General features: G+C 54.3%; 3 protein-coding genes across 7 annotated transcripts in view; 1 reads left to right on the forward strand and 2 right to left on the reverse strand.

Moving 5' to 3' along the window:
• The first annotated feature begins 108 nt into the window (after nt 1-108).
• Nucleotides 109-2,048, forward strand: PTRH1 (peptidyl-tRNA hydrolase 1 homolog). Its single transcript, XM_025475238.3, has 5 exons — nt 109-320; nt 657-876; nt 1,188-1,287; nt 1,466-1,511; nt 1,614-2,048. Exons 1-5 carry the CDS (start codon nt 225-227, stop codon nt 1,818-1,820), a joined length of 669 nt encoding a protein of 222 aa, XP_025331023.1. The 5' UTR covers nt 109-224; the 3' UTR covers nt 1,821-2,048.
• Nucleotides 1,872-7,755, reverse strand: CFAP157 (cilia and flagella associated protein 157). 3 transcript variants are annotated; one of them, XM_025475233.3, is made up of 9 exons: nt 7,524-7,755; nt 5,685-5,956; nt 4,821-4,974; nt 4,132-4,399; nt 3,598-3,728; nt 3,231-3,381; nt 2,697-2,824; nt 2,343-2,529; nt 1,872-2,062 (listed from the first exon to the last, which is right to left on the reverse strand). In XM_025475233.3, the coding sequence occupies exons 1-9, from the start codon at nt 7,694-7,696 to the stop codon at nt 1,991-1,993; spliced, it is 1,536 nt and encodes a 511-aa protein (XP_025331018.2). In that variant the 5' UTR covers nt 7,697-7,755; the 3' UTR covers nt 1,872-1,990. The 3 variants fall into 3 exon arrangements, with proteins under 3 accessions (XP_025331018.2, XP_025331017.2, XP_025331016.2); XM_025475232.3 differs by having other exon boundaries at nt 2,697-2,869; XM_025475231.3 differs by having other exon boundaries at nt 2,697-2,872.
• A 7,185-nt stretch (nt 7,756-14,940) lies between these two features.
• Nucleotides 14,941-17,662, reverse strand: part of STXBP1 (syntaxin binding protein 1) — a 74,226-nt gene continuing 71,504 nt past the window's right edge. For all 3 annotated transcript variants that reach the window (XM_025475218.3, XM_025475216.3, XM_025475217.3), the window contains one exon: nt 14,941-16,880. In XM_025475218.3, coding sequence (XP_025331003.1) covers nt 16,823-16,880 — 58 coding nt within the window. In that variant the 3' untranslated portion in view covers nt 14,941-16,822. The remainder of the gene's footprint in view (nt 16,881-17,662) is intronic.

Genomic DNA, 17,662 nt, shown 5'->3' on the forward strand with positions numbered 1-17,662 from the left:
CGCACAAAAGCTCCGCGAGTTCCCAGCAAACCCCACAGGGACGTCCTGAGGCGAGTCCGCGGGAGCGGCGGCGCCACACACGGGCCCGCCCCGCCCCTTCCGCTCCCGAGCAGCGTGGCGGCCCGTCGCTCGCCCCGGATTGGGCGCTGGGGCTAGGGGGCCACCGCGATTGGTCGAGGGCTGACAACGTCAGGGGGCGGGGCCCACGCCGTGAGCGGGGTAGCATGCCGCCGGCCGGCGCCCTGCGAGCGACCCTGTGGAGGAGGAGCGCCATGAACTGGAGCCTTTTGGAACCGCGGCCCCCCGGGAAGCGGTGGCTGGTGAGTTGAGTGGGGGGCGACGGCGTAGGGGCTCCGGGGCCCTAGCAAGCTCCTGTTCTGCCAGTGTCTCCAAACAACATGCCCTACATTCCTCGTGTCAGTTTCCTTACCTAGAAAATGGGCCCAGTATTCTGACGGGAACGCTCCTCTGACCGTCCAGCTCGCGGGCCCCCCGGCCTTCTGGAGTCCCAGGGGCTTCCGGGCTCCCTACAACGCCCCCCTGCCCCACTCTACCCTGCCCTCCATTTCCCTCTCGCTGGTTTGGGTCCCAGGGAGCCCTGTGAGCTAGAGGGTGGCGAGAAATGTCGTGCCTCAGTTTCCCTGGTGCCGCCGCAGGTGGCCGGCCTGGGAAATCCTGGACTGCCCAGCACGCGGCACAGCGTGGGCTTGGCGGTGCTGGGGCAGCTGGCGCGGCGGCTGGGGGTGGCAGACGGCTGGGCACGGGACCGGCGCTGCGCCGCCGACCTCGCCCTGGCCTCGCTCGATGATGCCCAGCTGGTCCTGCTTCGGCCTCGGCGGCTCATGAACGCCAACGGGCGCAGCGTGGCCCGGGCGGGTGAGTTGAGGGCACCCGAGGAGGCCGCGGAGGGCGCAGGGGCTGGAGAAAGGGTTTGGGGCGGGAGCAGGGCTGTTCACCTCTAGGTGCCTGTTGCGCCCCTATTGCTGCATATGGCCCTCCGTACTTACAGGAGTCTCGGTTTATATGTGAAATGGGTTTAATTGTGGCCCCTCCTCATGAGAGCTGTAAATAAGGACCCCCCCCCCCCCCCCACACACACACACACACACACACACGCGGGGTTGACCCCTCCCCTCCCCCCACCTCCCCACCCCCGGGCTGATGGGGCCACTGTTGTCTGTGCCCAGCGGAGCTGTTTGGGCTGACTGCTGAGGAGGTCTACCTGGTGCACGATGAGCTGGACAAGCCCCTGGGGAAACTGGCCCTGAAGCTGGGAGGAAGCTCCAGGTGAGGTCCTGAGCAGGCCAGCCTGGGCTAGGGAGGAGCCTCCCAGTTGAGGTGGGATAGGGGTGCCCATCCCAGTCCTGGCAGGGAATACGGGTGCTCTAACTCCAGCCTGCACTAGGAGGGGTGAAGAGTGCCCATCCAGGGAAGCACTAACTGCCCCTTCCATATCCTTTTGAAGGGGCCACAACGGAGTCCGTTCCTGCATTAGCTGTCTCAATTCCAGTGTGAGTCTGCCCCTCTGTCCTGCATGGGGTCTGGTGGGCCCGCATGAGGCTCCCCTGACACTCCTTAACAAAGCTCCCTGGGCCCCTCTGACTCCCCCACAGGCAATGCCGAGGCTGCGGGTGGGCATCGGGCGCCCGACAGAACCTGATACAGTGAAGGCCTACGTGCTAGGCTGTTTCTCCGCCGCTGAGCAGGAACTGCTGCCTCCATTGCTGGAGCGAGCTACTGACCTGCTCCTGGACCACATCCGTGAGCGAAGCCAGGGCTTGTCGTCAGGCTTTCACATCCATGAACACATGCCTGCCTGACCACCACGCCCACACACCCAGCCCCGTTTACAGAGGTGCCATGCCAACCTGTGGTATCCACTTTTTATAGAACTCTTCTCTGGGCTGCCTCAGGCTGCCTATAGATTGAAGAGGGTACTGTGGCTGCAATGGTCCACTTCTGGGGTGGGGATTAGTCTTCTCTCTGTGTCTTACTTGGAAAGTGGAGAAACTTCAGGAAGAGTAAACTTTTTGAACCTTTTTGGAGAACCAGAGGTGTGGATCTGTAAGATTAAAGACGCGCGGCTTGGAAGCTGAGGCCTCCTTGGGGGGTTCCCACCCTTCCACTGCCAGTGGATGAGGGGCCAACAGGGTCCAGCAAGCCCCCTTCCCAGGCCATGTGTGGGCATGTGTTAGCCCACTGAGGCCTTGCCACACTCTTCTTTGGCCCATTTTACAGATGGGGAAATGCAGGCTCAGAGGGCCAGGCACACCCCCCCAGGCCATACAGCTGCACCGCGGGCTGGCTGCTCTCTTGCCATCCCTGGGGCCCTTGGCACTCACCTCAGGCCTGCTGTGCACCTGGAAGATTCCCACACGTGTGGTGTGTGAGAGCAGCTTGAGGTCCTCAGGGTTGGGTGGGATGTGGGCCTGTCGAGGCACCAGGCCCAGGTCTCCCGGCTGGTAGGGTGTGATACTGGACAGCTGCTGGGGCAGAGACCCCACCTTGGGTGGCTGGGTGCTGGGCTGGCTGTGGAGAGGGGGCTGGCATCACCACTTCCTTTCATAGTTGAGGAGGTTGAAGTTCAGAGAGGCTTTGGGGAACTGGGTTTCTGGTGGCCCAGAGTCAGCCAAAAAGAGCCCTTGGACAAGCCCCATATCTGCCTCCTCTGAGGTCATACAGGGTCACTCACTCACCTCTCCTTGGGTGGGCCATGACGCAGCTGGCTCTCTTGATGGGAACACACAGCCAGCTGGGGGTTTAGGACCATGGCCGAGCTGAGCATGGCCAGCAGCTGCTGTAGCATCTCCTTGCGTTGTTGTAGCTGGAACATTACATCAAAATCGCCGTCCTCCTCATCCGGTTGCCTCTGCTGGTGGGGGTGGGCCCATGGGGATCAGGCCCACAGTGGCCCCAACACCCACCTCTGGGACATTCCAACCCCAGTGCCTGTTTTCTCCAAGCATACTGTGGTGGGACACTCATTCTCCAAATGGGAAGACTGAAGCACAGGTCTTCCAGGACCTCAGAGAGGGACTCTGGCAACTTTGAGACCTTCAATGGCTCTTTGAAGTGCAGGTTCAGGAAAAGGACAGACTTGGCAGGAGTGTCTCAGGGGAAAGGTGGGACCTCTGGCTGTGGCCTGGCCACCTCCCAATGCCGGTTATCTCCAAGCAGTGTCTGACATTGGCCTGCTCCCCCGCCCCCGACTTGTACCAACTTCCTGTCACCTGTAGAATGTCCTGTAGGAAGAAGGTGGCCTGGGCCAGGGCTGTCTCCAGACTTGCTTGAACCTTCTGCTCTTTGGTCAGCTCCTGCTGTAGCTGTTGTGCCTCAGCCTGCTGCTTCTCCAGTTGCAGGTTCAGCTGGTCTCTCTGACTCCTGGACTCAGGACCAGGACGAGTCAGTCCCCTCCCCTGCTAGGTGGTTTCCCTCTGGCCCACCCAGCCCCAGTCCTTAGCCTATTTGAGAAAGCCTCAAGGCCCCTCGAGAAAGGGAAGTCACTGGCCTGTGCCATGGGACCCAAAAGGAATAGGCTCAAGCTCCCCCACCCCCTGCCCCCACTTGTTCCTACTGCTTACCCCTCTGGGGCCACACCTCAGTGCCTGATTGTCCTGCTGTAGCTGCCCAAGGCTCTGCTCCAGTTGGCTCAGCTGGAGGCGCAGCTGCTCAGCCTCCGCCATGCCCTGCTCCTGTTCACGGCACTTCTCCGTCAGCATGAGAATGATCTGCAGGTGCGGGCAGGTGCGGCCATGCCCTGGGCCCGCTGCAGGCCCTCCGTCAGCCTCCCCCCGCCCCCCCAGCTCTGGACTCAGCCAGAGCTCACCCCATTGAACAGAGAAGCCTGCCAAGGTCCTGGGGGACCAGTACCGTCTCTGGTAAGAGCCCCCGGATGGCCCAGGGTAGGTTCCACTTCAATGAGTTATGGGGGCTTTAAACCAAATAAAAACCAGAGATGTACCCAGGAGCCCCCACGAAGGACCCTGTCACCTCACTTGCTGCCCCCCTCATGACCTGGCTCCAGCCTAGGGTCCCACGCTGCCAGGCTGTGTTTGCCCTGAATCAGTTCCCCTAGGGTTCCCTCCTGCTTTATGTGCCAAAAGCCTTGTGGCGCAGGCCTGGCGGGCACACCTTATGATGGCCTCTGCTATGCCTGGCCATGACCTTCTGGGTGTTCTCCAACAGATCCAGCTGTTTGCACAGCTTGTCCTGGATGCCCTTGAGCTGCTCATTCTCCTGCAGGAGCTGCATGCCATGCTTGGATATCTTGGACAGCTGCAGGGTGATCGTGTTATTCTCTACGATGGCCCGCTTTGTCGTGTCCCACATCTGGCTAGTGGCCACCTTGTGGAACTCAGTGGCCACCAGGTTCACATGCTGGATGATCTCCTTCCTCAGTCTAGTCAGTATGGGTGGGAAGGAGGGAGCATCAGAGTGGGCACAGGCACCAACCTTCCACGTGAGGTTCCCCAGAGTGCTTAGGGCCACCACTGTGCTCTTTCCCAGGAGGAGCCTTTTCACTGTAGACCCTCCGTATCTCTGGCATTTTTGAACCATATCAATATAGTTCTACCTATTAAGTAAATATAATTTAAGTCACAAAAAGTGGCAAAAGGAAGTCCAAGGATTCTCTAATGGCGGTGTGAGGACTAGGGCTGGGAGCTTATCTATTTCCTCCTTCCCTTCACAAATCACTAGCCAGGATTTTGACAAGCAGCAGGCTAGGTAGTCCCTGAGTACAGTACCCCCAGCTAGAAGCTGAAGCTGTTGGGAGGCCTGAGGACTGAGCTGGGCTTGGTTCCAGCACCCAGCCTGCCCACCTGTCCTTGTCCAGCACTGACTTCTTCTCTAGGTTGTACACGTAATCCTTGTATTCACTCTCCTGCTTCCGTAGCTGGTCCTCCAGTGATTCGAACTTCTCTGTGAGCTCCTCTTTCTGCAGCCGGAACTCTTCCAGAGCTGCCAGCTTCCCCCCTGCCCCACCACAGGGCACAGGCCTGGTGAGGGGCCACCTCGGGAGGGCAGGGCCCGGGCAGGGCAGTGACAGCCTTGAGCGATGCCCCTCCCTCCCCACCTCCTCCATGTCCTTTTGCCCTCCCTATGCTTCCCAATCCAATGGGGCCAGACCCCTCCCTACAACATTCCATGCCCAGTCCTGCCCATGTGCACGGTTTTCATCTGGAATGCCCCCCTCTCTTCCCCGCCATTGATCTTATGAAGCCTCATTCGGGTTCCGCCTCGGAAAAGCCTCCCTTGGCTTCTATTTTTTGGGAAGTGACAGTGACAACAGCCACTGAACTTGCACACCTTCTCTGGGCCAGGCACTAATGCTGTCCTTAATCCTCAAAACAACGCTTGCCAGCCAGGTGACCTTGGGCAAGACACTTCAACTTCTTGAGGTGCTTCCTCACCTACAAACTGGGTGATAATATTTCCTGCCTTGGGCGATGGCTGGGACCCTTAGAGAAGATAATGTGTGGAAAGAAGCAGCATATAGCTGCTGTTACTCAAGGTAGACATATACCCATTTCCCAAATGAGAAAACTGAAGGTCAAGGAGAAGTGCTTGCTCCAGGCCACAAAGTCAATGGTAGAGCTGGGATTAGAACCCCAAGAGCAAGAATACTGGGTTCCCTCCCCCATGGTGTGTGCCCCCCAGACTCGCCTGCCAGTGTTCCCCCTCACCAAGGATGATGTTCTCTGTGGTGAGCTGGTCCTTGGTCTCCTGGAATTCATGGCGCACCTGAGCTAGCTGTGCCTCAAAGGCATCCTTCTCCATCTCTTTGGCCAGCTGCAGGCTTTGGAGCTGCTCATTGAGGTCAGTGATCTCGTCCACCCGCTGATTGAGTGTGCGCTTGAGGAAGGCCACAATCTCCTTCTTGTTGTTGGCCAGCTGCTCAAACTCCTGGCGGAACAGCTTCTCCTGAACAGCCAGCTCATCCCACTTCCGCTGGTACCTGAGGTGGGGGCGGGGTAGAGATCCAGGGGAGTGGTCAAGCCAGACCTCCACGCAACTGGGCCTGTTCCACTGGAGCCTTCCATAGAGGTACATTCGAGGTTTCTTATGTGGGAATCCAGTCTCACCTCCACTGTGCCCCCGATCTGTACTCATGACCATAGCCAACGCCGGTGCTTAGTGTGTCACATTCATTACATCACCAGATTGTAAGCTCCTCGGGCTGCTGTCTTCCTTACCCTTGTTTGCTGAGTGAATCCTGCTGAGCCTCATTAGTGGAGCCTTCTTGGACCTGAGCCACATTTGTGACCCTCTTTTTGGTGCCCTCCTGTAAGTGGGCCCTTATTCCAGTGGGCAGTCAAGATCTGATGTCATATTTGTCTTCACTTGGCAGACCTCTGACCTCCTCCACCTTTCTGTTCTTGGGGTCTGACAGAGGGGCTCAGTTAAAAAAAAAAGAGCACCTAATAACTGTCTCCCAAATGAATTTTCCCCAAATACATTCCATCTGGTGTCTCAGCTTGAGGGATACTTGTAAATTTTTAAGAGTATCATATAATTGATTTACTGGTTTCCAATGGAATAATTTGAGGGGTTATTTGGAAAGATGTTTTACCTCAGTATTTACTCAAGCAACATCTTTTGAAAGTCTACTGCATACAGGGCATTGGGTGGTACAGAGCTGAATGACCTGCTTTGGGGAGTGAGGAAGCAGCTTGGTGTAGGGAGGTCAGAAGGGCCAGGGCTCCTATCCTGGCACCTTCTGGGACTGACTTCCCTCCCTGAGTCTCAGTCCCTCCACCTGTACAATGGGGATGTCAGGACCTCTCGGACTGTTTCAAGGATGCAGTGAGCACCAGCTCAGGACCCAGCTGGAGCATATGAAGGACTCAGCGTTAGCTGTATCTGCAACATCATCTGGGGGAGAAAGTGCTGCCTAATGGTCACTAAAGGCGTTTGTCTTTTAAAGGTCACCCTAAGACTAGGCAGGTGCCTCATTAACTGGGAGGAAACTAGTTTTAAAATAAGAAAACTGGGCAAGTGAGTTTGTCTCAGAAGTTAGAGACCCCTCCACACTACCACCTGTACCACACAGTCCTGGGGAGACAACCCTCCTCATTTACATTTGGGGTCAATAAGGCACCAAGCAGGGAGTCAGCACAGACACGGTGGGAGTGGGAGGGGTGGTGGAAGAAAGGACACAGGGTCTCCTGCCTGCCAGGGGGCTGCCATTTTCAATTCATCCCACTGATTGTCCTTTTATAAAGCACATACATAATCCCATGGGGCAAGAGTGAGGCAGGGGGAGTGGTACTTGCCTGGGGTAGGGTTGCCAGGTAGCATTAGGACCCCAGGACCCTGGGAGCCGAGATCGGGTGGGTTCGAATTGTGAAGCCTCTCTATGTTACTTGCAGGAAACAGGCTGCGGGTGGGGGTGGGGTGGGGTGGGGCCTAGACATCCCACGGGAGGCCGGGAGGCCGAGGACCCCTGAATGAGCCCGCCCCTTGGTCAGCTGTGAGCAGGGCTTCTGACCCAGCAGGACCGGCCTCCCCGAGCGCCCACCCACCGGGCCAGCCTGTCCTCCAGGTCTCGGATCTGGATGTGATAGAATTCTCGGATCTCCTCGCCCACAGTCGTTTCCATGGGCTTGTTGGCCATGCTGGCATCCTTCTTGCCACCTTTCTTCTTTTTGACCTCGGGATCCTTGGCCCCCTTGGTTGCCTTCTTTTTGGGAGCCATGGCTGGTGGCAACCACTGCTCCAGGGCCCCTTTAAGAAGCCAGGTGGTTGCTAAGGAAGTTGGTCCCATACATAGCAACAAACTGAGGGAGTGAGGCAGAGCTTAAAGGGACCCTGCCCTCTTCCTGGCAAGGCTGGGCACTAGCAACTGGCCTCCCCCTCCAAGGCCAAGCACCACAGAGGCCCTAGGCCAAGGTGTCCCAGGCCATGGCATCTCAAAATCAGGATGCTAGGCTCTTGGGGCACTTTTTTGGGCTTTGGGAAGACCTCTCCTTTCCCCTAGGCGAAATGTTACAATGGATGAGCCCCAGAAACCACCACCCTGCCCCTTTGTGCCAATCAGAGAGGGAGGACTTTCCTAGAGTTCCCCAGAACCAGAAGAAGCCAGTCCCCAGGCCAATGAGCCTCTTCCCTGAGCCCTCTGAGACCAGCTTGTTAATCCTTGGGTGATATAGCTATATAGCAAATTATTTTCTTACTTCACCCAAAACACACTGGAGAGGCAGTATGCTAAGAGATGGTCTATATCCAAGGCTGCTCTGCCGGAGTTCCAGGACATCCCTATCCAGAGACTGGCTCTGTTTTTCACGAGGCTTGGTGGAAGGTTCTCCATGTAACCCAGGCTGACCCAGGCAGACAAAGGCCAGCTGCAGGCTCGGGCCTGGGACGGCGGGGACAGGCGGTGGGTGTCCAGCTGGTAGATGCCCTGGCTTGTGACTGTGAGCCCCACCCATGCACTGGCCCCACCATGCTCCGTCCCCCGGCTCTCATCTCCAGCCAGGGATGCCTGTAGGCCTGCTGTCCAGCCAGTGCTTATAGGAGCTCAGGCAATCCCTGGGACAGTGGCCAGGTGCTTTTTATCCCTGTTGTCCTAGGGCTCAGCTCTTCACAAGAGGTGGCCGCAGCTCTACCCTGAATGTCCGACGGCTGGACGCGGGGAAGCTCAGTATTACTTCAGCATTTGGGGTTGGTTTGAGTGGCCAGGTCTTGTGAACAGTGGGATCCTTGCAATGGATGCAGGGGAACAGGGAGGGGTGAGAAATGCAAGGAGGTGGGTGTTTACTCATTGCCACGAGCAGTGGTTGGTTAGGAGTGGGCTCTAGTTTAGCCAGTCACATATCCAGTGTGACCTTGGGCCAGCAGCCTGACGTCTCTGAGCTGTAAAATGGGGAGGCCATGCCGTGGACCGAGTGTGACCTTGTATGTAAAGTGCACAGTGCGGGGCTATGGTCCAGGGGTGCAGGAAAGTGCATAGGAAGGGGCACCTGGTGTTGCCATTAGCAGAGCAGATAGGTGAGGCTCCAGCCCGTCCTGGGTTAGGCAGCCTCTGGGATTTCCAACATCCTGGTACTCTCAGCCTCTCAGCCTCGGGGTCTGTGTTGCCAGGGGATCCATTCCCTGCAGCCTGAGGCAGCTCTGGGAGGGCAGAAGCACGACTGGCAGAGGGGACAGGCACTCACTATTGCACACAGGCATCTGTCTTTGTGCAGATTCACAACAGCGCAGGGAGTTCTGTCTGCCCAGAACTGCAGACAGGGTGTCACTAAGGCTCCAGAGAGAGAGGGAGAGAGGCCTGGCTTAGTGCCCAAGACTCAGGGCCAGCACAGGGCTGCCCCTCCTGCCCAGGGCAAGGACCCCCACTCCAGCTGGACATCGCTCCCTCCGCAAACTGAGCAGCAGCCCCCACTGGAGCCTAGCTCAGACAAAGGATCACCACAGTGTCCCTGGCTGCCCTTTTCCCTCCTCCTATCTGTGTTTCCACCTTCTTTTACCTCAGGCCCATCTTAGGGGGTAGCTCCAAATCCCCAGCCTCAGCATGGCCAGCAGCCTCTCGGCCGGCCTGGAGCCGAGAAAGGGTCAGCTCTGGGACCTGTACTTCCTCCTCTGCACCAGCAAGGCTCCTGGGGGTTAGGGCCAGGCTCATAAATGCAGCTGCAAGAGTGACCGGCTGGACTTCCAGGTGCTGGGGGCAGGGAAGGAGATAACTGCAAGTCAGAGGGTATCCCGTGCCTGCATTAGTTTGAAGATCCTCTCCAAGGCTCCCCGGGGCCACGGGCGGGGACCCACCCCAGGGACACCTTCTCATTGCTGTTTCATGAACTGCCTTCTGTGTCCTGCTTTGGGGACTGGTGGCCGTGAGCCTGGAGCTGCTGGAGCTGCCAGACCACAAAGTCTAGCGGCTGGGAGCTGTCACAGTGCGCATAGCCCAGCACAATGTAACATCAGCCCAGGGCTGAGGCCACAGGGCTGGGGGACTGCCACCTCTGGGAGTTTCTGGAAGGAAGGAAGCCTGGGCCCAAGAGAGATAGGGAGGCTAGGCCTCATTCAAGATTTTAAAATTTTTATTTTTTCATGAGAGACACAGAGAGAGAGAGAGAGAGAGAGGCAGAGACACAGGCAGAGGGAGAAGCAGGCTCCATGCAAGGAGCCCGATGCGGGACTCAATCCCAGGACCCCGGGATCACGCCCTGAGCCGAAGGCAGACGCTAGCCTCAGACCACTGAGCCACCCAGGTGCCCTGGTTTCCTCAAGTTTTGTTCCAGGATTCGGTGTGGATTTAAAACATGGCTTAACAAACACATGTGGAGTGACAGGCCAGCCAGATCCTGAAGAGGAACTGCGTGAACAAGCTCCTTGATACTAGAGAAGGGACTTGCGCAGCGCTGTGAAGAGGAGCCTTCAGCGGGTGTCCCTCGCACTTCCATGTGGAAATGGAGTCTCAGGCCCTCCTCAGGCACGCTGAAGAACCTCCCACACCCAGGGCTGTTCCTCTCAGCACTGCATGAACATCAGGAAGCGCTGCCGGGGGCCCAGGCAGGAGCCGGGCATTCCTGCAGCTGGGCTGTCCTCACCACCCAGAGAAATAGGCTTCTCTCAACACTGGCTCCAGGGGCCCTTGGCTCCCGCAGAGAGCATCAACCAACCACAAGCCACTTCTGAGCAGGGGAGTTTGTTGTCTTAGCCCCTTGGGGCTGCTGTAACAAAATGCCGGACTGAGTGGCTTATAACAACAGGAACTTCTTTCTCACAGTCTGAAGGCTGGAAGTCAGAGGTCAGGGCCACCAGGGGCAGGCAAGGTCCCTCTTCCTGTTGCAGACCTAACAGTTGTGTCCTCAAGAATTAGAGGGGCCTGGGAGCTCTGTGGGGTCTCTTAGGATGTGCACAAATCCCACTCATGAGGGTGGAGTCTCCACAGACCCTAATCACCCTCCAAAGGCCCCACCTCATATCATTACCATAAGCATTATGTTTTCAGCATATGAGTTTTGCAGGGGACAGAAACATTCAATCCATAGTGGACTTTTTAATCTTTTTTTTTTTTTATTTTTTTATTTATGATAGTCATACAGAGAGAGAGAGGCAGAGACATAGGCAGAGGGAGAAGCAGGCTCCATGCACCGGGAGCCCGACGTGGTATTCGATCCCGGGTCTCCAGGATCGCGCCCTGGGCCAAAGGCAGGCGCCAAACCGCTGCGCCACCCAGGGATCCCATAGTGGACTTTTTAAAATTTATTTTTATTTTAAATTGTGGCAAAATGCAGGATGCCTGAATGGCTCAGTGGTTGAGCGTCTGCCTTCAGCACAGGAGTGATCCTGGGGTCCTGGGGTCCTGTCTTCATGAATTTGACTACTCCAGGTACCTCATATAAGTGGAGTCATACAGTATTTATCATTTTGTGACAGGCTCATTACACATAGCACAATGTCCCCACGGTTCATTCATGCAGGTGTCCTTTTTAAGGCTGAATAATATTACATTGTGTGTATATGGTACCTTTTATCTATCCATCTGTCAATAGACACTTGGGTTAATTCCATCTTTTGCCTATTGTGAATAATACTGCTATGAATATGGGCATACAAATATCTCTTAGAGACCCTCCTTTCAAATCTTTCAGGAATATACACAAAAGTGGAACTGCTGGTCTCATGTGTGATGCTGTGATTTTTTTTATTTTATTTTATTTTTTTTTAATATTTTATTTATTTATGACAGATAGAGAGAGAGAGAGAGGCAGAGACACAGGCAGAGGGAGAAGCAGGCTCCATGCACCGGGAGCCCGATGTGGGATTCAATCCCGGGTCTCCAGGATCACGCCCTGGGCCAAAGGCAGGCGCCAAACCGCTGCGCCACCCAGGGATCCCGATGCTGTGATTTATAATAAGATACAGATTTGGTCTTCATCTCTGTTTCTGGCTCCTAAAACCCTTGTAATTTCCTAAGTGATAAGTGTGATAAAGGTGTCTCGATATTCCTAACAAACATCTTTCAATCACACCTGAGTTTATGTTAATGAGGTGACTTTCCGAAAGCACCTAATGGGTGCTGGTTTCTAGAGGAACCAACCTTGTGATTGTAGGGTTAACTTTCAGCCCCACCCATTTGGCTCAGGTCATGATCCCAGGATCCTGGGGTCAGCCCCACTTTGGGCTTCTTGCTCCGTGGGGAGCCCGCTTCTCCCTCTTCCTCTGCTGCTGGCCTTGCTTGTGCTCTCTCTCTTTCAAATAAATAAATAAAATCTTAAAAAAAAAAAAAGAATTAGTTTGGGGTGCCTGGGTGGCTCAGTCAGTTGAGCGTCTAACCATTGATTTTGGCTCAGGTCTGATCTTTGGGTCGTGGGATTGAAGCTGGTGTTGGGCTTCAGTGGGGAGTCTGCTTGAGAGGCTCTCTCTCTCTCTCTCTCTCTCCCCCCCTCCCTCTGCCCCTCCCCCACCTTGCATGTGTGTGTGTGTGTGTGTGTGTGTGTGAGCACACACATGCACGCTTTCACAAATCTTTTTTTTTTTTTTTCTTAAAGATTTTATTTATTTATTCATGAGAGACACACACAGAGGGGCAGAGACACAGGCAGAGGGAGAAGCAGATTCCCTGCAGGGAGCCCGATGTGGGACTTGATCCCCTGACCCAGGATGGCCCCTTGAGCCAGAGGCTCATGCTCAACTGCTGAGCCACCCAGGTGCCCCTCTCTCTCGAAAATCTTAAAAAAAAAAAAAAAAAATCATTCGTTTACACAGCAACCAGAAAAAGAGTGCAAATAAGACATAGGACAATGATTAGATTTTCCAGGACAGCAAGCTACACTTCCCTGGTTCCCCATGCATTACCTGTTATGAAAGAACACTGTCCAGAGAGTAATCCCATGGGCACAGTGACCTTGTTCATAAGCCTAGCAACTTTCCTCCTACCAATCACAAAAGAGTATACGAAACGAAGAAATTCCATTGCTAAATATAGTGAATGCCTGGTGTCACACCGAGGCAGGTGGACAGACCCCAAGCAGAGTCTGGGTGAGACCCTCCAGCCCGGCCTTGGCCCCCTGGAAAGGCAGAGTGACTGGCTACAGCTCTCAGAATTGTCTTGGTCTAGGATTGCTCAGTTACTGATTCAGCACCGTCTGTTTTGGTTTCAGAACCCTCCGTTCCTCCAAGAATATCTAACACCATTGGAGACTTTTTGGAGGGGCAACCCACAGGCTCCATCTGTGCTGTGGAACACAGAACTGCCAGAAGCATAATAAGGGCCAGGTCTCTGCTGTTGGCTGGTGGTGAGGCAGGTGGCTTGGAAGGAAGGAGTAAATGGCATTTACTTTGCTTTAATGTAAACTCCGTTTAGAACAGTCTAGAATTTAAACATTCTGATCCTGGATCTCATTCCAGGGTGCTTGGTTACTGGGGCAGTGACTACTGCTATAAGACAGTGTCTGATGCCCCCCGAGCCAGAGCGGGCTGTGTAGGTTACTGCTTTACTCTTGGCCTGGGCTTCCTCACCCAGTGAAACTGGGAAGGGAGCCACCCAACACATGTAGCACATGAGGGGTCTCACATGGAGCAGGAACTCAATAAATGGTCACCATCAGGACGCCTGGGTGGCTCAGCTGTTAAGTGTCTGCCTTTGGCTCAGGGCATGATCCCAGGATCTTGGGATCGAGTCCCACGTCAGGCTCCTTGCATGGAGCCTGCTTCTCCCTCTGCCTGTGTCTCTGCCTCTCCCTCTCTCTCTCTGTGTCTCTCATGAATAAATAAACAGAATCTTTAAAAAAAAAATGAAACAGTGGGGATCCCTGAGTGGCTCAGTGGTTTGGCGCCTGCCTTTGACTCAGGGCGTGATCCTGGAGTCCCAGGATCGAGTCCCACGTCGGGCTCGCTGCGTGGAGCCTGCTTCTCCCTCTGCCTGTGTTTCTGCCTCTCTCTGTGTGTCTCTCATGAATAAATACATAAAATTAAAAAAAAAAAAAACATGACTGAAAGAGACAGTGACTGAGGACCAAAGCATAGAATCAGAAATTCCTACAAAGGGGATCCCTGGGTGGTGCAGCGGTTTGGCGCCTGCCTTTGGCCCAGGGCGCGATCCTGGAGACCCGGGATCGAATCCCACGTCGGGCTCCCAGTGCATGGAGCCTGCTTCTCCCTCTGCCTATGTCTCTGCCTCTCCCTCTCTCTCTGTGACTATCATAAATAAATAAAAATTTAAAAAAAAGAGAGAGAAATTCCTACAAAGAACCCCATGCCCTCGTGCCTCCTATTCCAGCAGGTTTCCAGTGTGACCCCAACCCTAACTCAAGGGTCTACTCCCCAAGTTGGCCCAAACCCATCTCCCTCTCCCCAGGTTCTGAACAGACTTCCAGAGCAACAGCACATGCATCAGATTTTGAGCTGGGAGCTCATAAAGCCAAAGAGTGTGGTAGCAGGAAGAGAGGAGAACAGTATGATTGATAAAGTGCCCTCCTCACACGCCTTAAATACACTGCCACTGAGCAGGGAGCATCTGCAAAGAATATTTTCTTTTTTCTAATTTTTTTATTTATTTATGATAGCCACAGAGAGAGAGAGAGAGAGAGAGAGAGAGAGAGAGGCAGAGACACAGGCAGAGGGAGAAGCAGGCTCCATGCACCGGGAGCCCGACGTGGGATTCGATCCCGGGTCTCCAGGATCGCGCCCTGGGCCAAAGGCAGGCGCCAAACCGCTGCGCCACCCAGGAATCCCAGCATCTGCAAAGAAAGAGGCCTGTAGTCTCTGAGCTGGAGAGACATTTCCACTAAGGAGAAAGAAGAGCTCCCTGGCCCACAAGCAGTGCCCTGTTGTTGCCTAGGGCCCAGGACAAGCTTTATGCACTGTCCTCGAATGTGAGACCATTACAGATCTTAATGCAAGTGCCACTGCCTGGGACCCAGAAGACTCCAGAAACCTTTCTCCTCCGACTCTCCAAGGTAAAGCCACACCAGGAGTCACCACGGACACCATGAATGGGTGCTGATTGATTTATTAGACTTGAGTGCTTTAGTACAGAACGGTACGGAGATGATACATGTTTGTGCTTCAATACTTTCCAACACTGAGATTCTGAGAATTTCAAGGTAAACAAGTTTCAAGACAGACTAGCTTTTTTAAAATATCCTTTTGATAAATTATTTTTATATAAATAACAGAGAAAGAAAACCCAACATGTTCAACGCGCAAGGCCCTGAAGCGTGAGCCCTGTTTGGTCAAGGGGAGGGAACAAAACAAGCAGTGACAGCAAGAAACAAACCAGTGCAAGCACCTACAGTTCTGTCCTAAGGAAACAAGATATCTTAAGAGGGAAAAGGGAGACAGAGAGAAGAGGCCTGAAAACTAATCTGAGTGCGCAGGGGAGATTCTGAAGCCTTGAGAAGAGAATACCACGAAGCACCTAACGGGAAGGAACACGCTCTGAAGGAAAGCGGGTGGCCGCGTGGAACTAGCACACACCACGTCTGCAAGGACATCACGAGACAGTAATATGCACACGGTCTGCGGGGATTCAGGGGCAGTGGGGGGGCTGGGCAGGGGACATTTTTGTGACTTCCACTGTCATATTTTTCGACAACAGCAGCAGAACATGTGGTGCGCTCACCATCGGAGAGCGGAGAGCTGCTGAGTCTTGAGGATGACGAGGCATCCTTTCTGCATTTGCTTCTTTCATTTTTGCTTTAGAGCTAAGATTTATACAGAGAGTAAAATGATCATTTTCTCTTACAAGCACGACGACATATGACCCCACACTACACAAAATAAAGTATTATGAAGTATCTTAAACTGAGGATAATCTGAATGGGAACAGGGTCTGCAGAAATCCAATGGGCTGTTTTTCTGGTGGTTTCAAGTCTTAGGGGCCCAGACCCTTCTCTAAGGAAGGGCGCCTCTGCCCGGGAGCCCTCGGAAACCATTCTGTTCTCGTTTGTTCCTGACCCTGGAGCTCCACCTGTGCTGACCCCACTGAGCAAGAGGAGCTCTGCTGGGGGTGGGGCCCCAGGGAAGGGAAGGGTCTGGCCCAAAAGCCCAGCCTAACTGCTTCTCCAAGAGACGAAGGTCCTGGGGGGAGTTTGCTCTTTGGCTGCAGGATTACTTCCCTCAGGATCATAGCACTGTGGACACGGGCCAGGGAGGGAGCAGCGACAGGCTGCATGCACGTGGGCCAGCACCCAGCCTGACTTCACAGGATCTCTCCACCCCCTCCCACAGCCCGGCACAGGAGGATGAGCCACTGCAGGAGGCTAAGGGATCGCTTCCAGCTCAAACCCTGCAAGATATCATCTGATCTTCGCTGCCACACTTATCTGGATGAGGGGTATGAACTGGAGTGAAGACAACAGATTAATCCTCAGTTTGAAATATTCCAGGAACAGATATCTCTGTGATTCCCCAAAACAACAGGAAACAACCCAAAACAGAATTTTGTAAAACACCCAAATGTCTACCTTCCCATACTCAAGCAATTTGCGCATGTTGCACTGGGCTATATACAAGGTCACGGAATTGTAATAATGGGGAGAAGGTGTCCATTCATTCTAGACAGTTTCACAACTCCAGCAGTGTGTCCCTTGCGTAGGAACTTCTCCTCTTAGGACACATATAGAAGTTACTCTTTTAAAAAACACAATGCATTATTTTCTTTTGTTTCACACAAGAAGAGGGCATCATTAAACACGAGAACGCAGCGGCGACAGTGCCGGCCAGGGCGTGCAGAGCTGGGGGAGGCGGTGGAGGGACAGGGTCAGCAAAGTAACCAAGGCGGGCAGCGGCAGGGGCTGTGGAGCACTGTGGGAAGAGGGTTCGTTTTTTTGGAGGGGTGGCTTATTTTTTTTAACTGCTTATTTCTTCATCTGTTTTATTCAGTTTCTTCAGCGTGTCCAGCAGTTTCTGTGGGGTGAGAATGTGCGTGGATCCTGGGGGGCAGAAAATACAGTGAGCTTGCTGGCTCCAGTTCTTACCACATCTCCTTTCCCGCTCTTCAGTTCCCACCTCTGCATCTGTTCTCCCACCCCCACCCCGCACCCCTGGTCCCGCTCTAGAGGAAGCAGGGAGTGGGTCATGGGTTGGGTGTTGGGGCCACATCACAATAGGCCTGGGGGTCATTTGAGGACTGTAGATAAATAAAACACATCCTCCGGCTCAGGCAGGATCCCAGGCTGTACCAAGGAGGGAACCCGCCTTCCATGTGGGCTCAGCGTCAGTCATCTGCCAGGGTGTGGGGGGCAGGGGGCCAGGGCAGCTGAATTTCTGATTTTCTCTTGCACTCGAGGTGAAGCCAGGGAGAGAAATTCCAAACCATATGGCAGGGGAAAGATTGGGAAGGGGGTGCGCGGGTTGGTAGGGGGCCGTATATGGGAAGGATGGTGCCTGCCAGGGAGGAAGTGATGGGCAGGGCACCCTGGGGGAAGCCACTGACCTCTGGGAGACAGTGGGCTGATGCTGCCTTCATGGGTGGGACCTCAGGTGTGAAAGGGAAAGGGCCAGGGTACCTGAGGCCTTACCTTGCAGAGACCGCACATTGTAAGAGATTAGAAATGCTTGCCAAAAACTTAAGCTAATGGAGTTAGATATACTTTTACTGCAAAAATAAAAAAATAAAATAAATAAATGAAGTCTTTTTTCATAAGGAGAGAGAGCTAATAAGTGCAGTAAAAAAAGATGCATGGACTGTGTGGTTTGGACATGGACTTTACTC

The sequence above is a fragment of the Canis lupus genome, chromosome 9, assembly GCF_003254725.2.
Source record: "Canis lupus dingo isolate Sandy chromosome 9, ASM325472v2, whole genome shotgun sequence".
Taxonomy (NCBI): domain Eukaryota; kingdom Metazoa; phylum Chordata; class Mammalia; order Carnivora; family Canidae; genus Canis; species Canis lupus.